The 5000-nt window shown below is 31.4% G+C and overlaps 1 protein-coding gene across 1 annotated transcript in view; it reads right to left on the reverse strand.

Moving 5' to 3' along the window:
• LOC119594942 (PH and SEC7 domain-containing protein-like) overlaps positions 1–5000 on the reverse strand; it is a 65123-nt gene that overhangs the window by 822 nt on the left and 59301 nt on the right. Inside the window, exon 11 of the mRNA XM_037944013.1 lies at positions 1–5000. This exon is cut by the window's left edge and continues 822 nt beyond it; it is cut by the window's right edge and continues 356 nt beyond it. Coding sequence (XP_037799941.1) covers positions 4636–5000 — 365 coding nt within the window. The 3' untranslated portion in view covers positions 1–4635.

A 5000-nucleotide genomic window follows, 5' to 3' on the forward strand; every position in this document is an offset into this window, starting at 1 on the left:
TTAAACAATACACTGCATGCATATTTTCACTGTATCATGTAATAACAATGATCTGGCCAGGATCTTTCATATCTATCCACATGCACTGCTAAGCTGCATGTGTTTATGCAGTTTTGAATCCTTATGAAGACATAAATCAATCCAAAAATCAATTCAATAGAATTGATAAGATGTGTACTCAAAAACTGTTTTTTTTTCTAATTCAGTATTGAGAATATACATTTCTGCTAAGCTAATTACTGAAAAAAGTACAAGATTCTGTATCTTTACACAGTATTATTACAGATCTACAAAAGAGTAATCATTACAAAATGAAAAGTAATACTGAAACATTTTGAAAGAAAGAAAACATTAAAATAATCTGCCTTGCAAGAAAAATTTTATGTAAAAATATCCTCCACCTAAAAGATCTAACAAAAAATTAGTAATAAAGGGAATACCATAAGCAAAGAAATATGAATTTGCAACTAGTTTCTACAAAGAAAAATTTACATCACAAAATTTTCACAGTGAGAAATAACTAAAAAGTTAAATCATCTATTTCAACTACCATATGTATATCCTTCCTGAAAAAAATATATATGCATGAACAGTTCAATGTTTAAACTTAGGAATGAGCACATCAAATTAAGTTTTCATGGTTGTTTTTTTACTAGCTTGTACAAGGTATACAAAGCACCTCAAACAATCAAAAAGATGACATCATTCTGTCAACTTAATCCTTTTCCATCTGAAGTTTCACAGAAATCTTATGTTACTTTAGAAGCTTCCATATATTTAGCTTAAATTACATAGGTACTCTTTGTTCTATCACAAACAGACAGTGGGATCCTATCTTTCAGTGTATAAGCTGTAACTGTACACTCTTAACCAATGAGTACACATTCACATCAAGTACAGTATCCTATTTCTTTCCACTTGAAACCATGATAGAGTTTATAAAAATAATGACAATAAAAACAGGGGAATATATTACTGAAAACTAATCTCATATACAAACAGGTAACACGAGAATATAAAGAAAAAATATAAAGATGAAAAAACAAAACAAAAAAACACTGAAATGATAAAAGTAAAGGAAGAACTTCACAATAGCAAACATAAAAAAGAAATGAATAAATGAATATTAATGTCTAAGCTTTATGACTATTCCAAAAAGCAAATAAAAGAACGATGATAATTACAGCAATAAATACCTAATGTACAACACAATATTTCAATTACTTTTGATGAAATAACCTGTAAAACTTTTCCAATAAGTACTGTTATTCCACAAAATGGTTACATTACTGCCTCAATCCCAGAGGACATTCTTTTGGGTAGCTTACATATATTCTGCTCAATGGCACCATCACACAAGAACTTAACAGGCAGTAGAGTGATAATTACTGAATCGGGAAACAGTAACTTATATATATATTTTTTGCTCCATGGTCAGGTAAATTATCTATGAAATTGTGTCACTTTCTCCTATTCTCTCTCAACTAGTGTGGCATCTTCACAAAACTACAATATTAAATGCTTTACCAACACAGAAATGTTATCAATATCAATGTTACATATAATGCCCAAAAATAACAAGTGAATAAATTAATGTAAAGACAGAAGAGTGCATCAATATAGTAACTTATCTGCTGTTTGTGCTTCTTTGAAATATGGGTTGGTGATTTATATTATGAATAGCAGATAATAATAATGTTGGTAACTAGTGAGATCCCACTAGTTACTTGTTAGCAATTACAGCTTAACAAAGTTCCTGATAAAACATGATGATCATGATAGTGAGGAAATAAATATTAATGAATATTATAAATATGGTTAATAACTTAACACTCATGTTGTCTATTACCAGCAAAGATAACGTACACTGGTAATTATTCATGACTTTCAATATCAATTAATATAATCAAAAGCTATGATTCTTTTCAGTATCATCAAAAATAAAAGAGAACAAATAACAAATCAGCCCATATCATGTTTCTGACATTACGCAATTACAATCTAATGCCAGAGCTACAGGCTACCTGTAAAAATTTTACTCAGTTACTTTATATGTGTGGAAAAAGTAAATCATAATTAGAAGGAAGGATTAACAGCTTAAAAACTCTTCACCATACGTTATATATGCATGTTCCATCCACATGTGTATGGGTGTAGATATACAGGCATGCATTGACATCCACACAGATGACAATGCAAACAAAAAACACACACACACACACACACACACGCACACACACGCACGCACACACACACACACACACACCACACACACACACACACACACACACACACACACACACACACACACACACACACACACACACACACACACACACACACACACACACACACACACACACACACACACACACACACACACACACACATATGCACGTGAGAATGAACCATTTCACAGTATGTGATGTGTAATTATTCAAAGTATTAAATTATCAAAGCATCAGTAAATATCTGAAACTGGGAAAATTTTCATACTCCTTCTTGTATTTTCCTGCATTTTGACATAATGAACTCTTTTCACACAAAATCAAGCACATACAAACATACCATAAACATAGAATATTTTCTATATGGCAGGATCTGCAGTTTAATACATATATAGAACTGATATGGATTAAATGTCTATGCTTTGCCAATCACAAGCATAATCAAGTTGAAGGTGAAGATACAAATAAATCAGCTAGTCTGTTTAACTGTGCCCTCATGTTCTACCAAGATCTTGAATACCTTGGCTGATTTATGGAGGAAAATAACTGCCTTATACATACAACAGAAATTTGATATTCAATAAATATTCAAAATCTGTGTATAACCTAAAGAAAAAATGGGGATTTGTTAAGCTTTAACCCTAAAACTTGTAAACCTTTATATACATGTATATATATTTTTCATAATTTTCTTAAACAGATAGATTTAAAACAAATTAATACTAATGCTTATACATCTTTAAGTAAATGCACCCAAAAAATAATTTCTAAATCAAATAATATTCATATATTTTGGCCTTGAAGTAATGTGAGTATACACACACAGTTACATTTCATTTCCATGCAGATCACTCACCACTTGGATAAATTCAGTAAATAAACAGATCAAAATACTAAATGAAAAGCCAAATAATGAAAACCTGAGCTGAAAGTTTCTGGACTTGATACAATGCCCTAAACTGTAAACAGAAATACATTTCTTTCATAAACTACAAAATGACCCACACATAAATTCATATGTTGCGGTTGAAGCTACTACAGTGACAAAGCTAAATTTCTCTCTTTTGTTTACAAAAGCTTGAATTTTTGTTACATACATGTTCTGCAATATAAAATATGATGCTGTTTGTCCTTGGATATGCAAAAGAAGTGTGATAATCATTCACAATTGTTCTGTACATTATGCATATTACTATGATACTAGTACCGTAATTTGCTTAGAAAGACTAGAAATAGTTCAATGTTCTGGGAATCACAAATTCTAGTTAAATAGACTGACGTACATGATTACAAATTCTTCTTTCTGCTTAGAACTATAAATGAATCCTGGTTATCCAATTTTTTTGATTTACAAATGATATATATACTTGAACAGGAGGCTCAGTCTTGTATTATGCAAATGATTTTAATGTCCTTTCTAACAACAGTTCTCGATACTGTTAAATGGCAATTGATCCCTAAGTCTGATGAGGGCAACCATCTAAATTAATAGAACATGAAAGTGGCTACAATGTGACATTTCTTCTTAAAACAATCAAAGCAATAAATAAATAAATAAGAGTAACAAAAAAACAAGAAACACACACACACACACACCCCAACACAAGCAACTACAAAGAAGCATACAAATACAGAATTCTAATGCAATGAAGATAAGCTCATACACTGTCTATAATTTATGCTTGTTTTATTTCTCTACCTGAAATACTAGAGAACCTGAGCACTACATGGCAATCAGGTATTATCTAGTATGAAAAAGTGTCTAATGAATATAGACCTTTCCCTTTTTTAAATACATATTCTATGTTAATAAAGCATTCAACAGTAACAACATATAAAATGTATATCTATGGTAAAACAAATAAATGATATATCATCTATGGATTAGGTACTCCAGATATACTTTAACTAACTAGGGTAGTGACCACACTGCACACAAGACAGCTACTGGAAGACCACTTTCTCCACAAAATTGTAAAGAAGGACATTGGTGTATAAGAAAGAATAAATCTTCCCTTTACAAATATAGAAGCATACAACAAATTGAAGGCAAAAGTTTGTGAAGAAATCAAGTGTTGCATATAATATTATATAATAGCTGAGCATCTTTTATATCAGTGTTACATGCAGCACCTTAAGTCAACTACAAATATAACTCCCTTTATTAAGTTATTCTATTTTTTCTAGCAATTCTACTCTACAGAAACCTAGAGAGAATTTTTTTCTTTGAGTTTGTGATAGGCACATATCCTCCCTCACCATGGACTGAGAAAATAAACAAGAATCAATGTATTTCATAATTACTGTTTTACTTCCTGGAAAAAAGTGAAAAGAAAAGAAAATTAAAAGCAATATAAATCAGCATAGGCTTCAAAGAGGAAAAGAAAAATAATGCCCTATGATTCACCTATATATCTAACCTTGTTCCTAAGCTTTTCATTATCGGAGAATTGGGTGAAGGTTTAGGAGGTAAAGGTGGTGCTTCTGGGTCTGTTGCAGGTCTTACAGATTGGCCCTTCTTATTGGTGTTGTCATCTTCGCTATGGCCACTTTTGCTGTTGAGTTTACTGAACTTGAAGAGGGCTGAGAGTCTGTTAAGAGTACCAATCCTTGGGTCCTCATCTGGTGTTTCCTTCTGTTTATCTTCCTGTTCCTTGTTTTCCTTTTCTTTTATTTCTTTGTCATTATCTACTTGGCTTGGATCCCATTTCTTTTTCTCCTTTTCTTTCTGCTTCTTCTCCTTCTGCTGCTGCTCTTTCTCTTTCTTGTCTT

Source organism: Penaeus monodon, chromosome 3 (genome assembly GCF_015228065.2).
Source record: "Penaeus monodon isolate SGIC_2016 chromosome 3, NSTDA_Pmon_1, whole genome shotgun sequence".
Taxonomy (NCBI): domain Eukaryota; kingdom Metazoa; phylum Arthropoda; class Malacostraca; order Decapoda; family Penaeidae; genus Penaeus; species Penaeus monodon.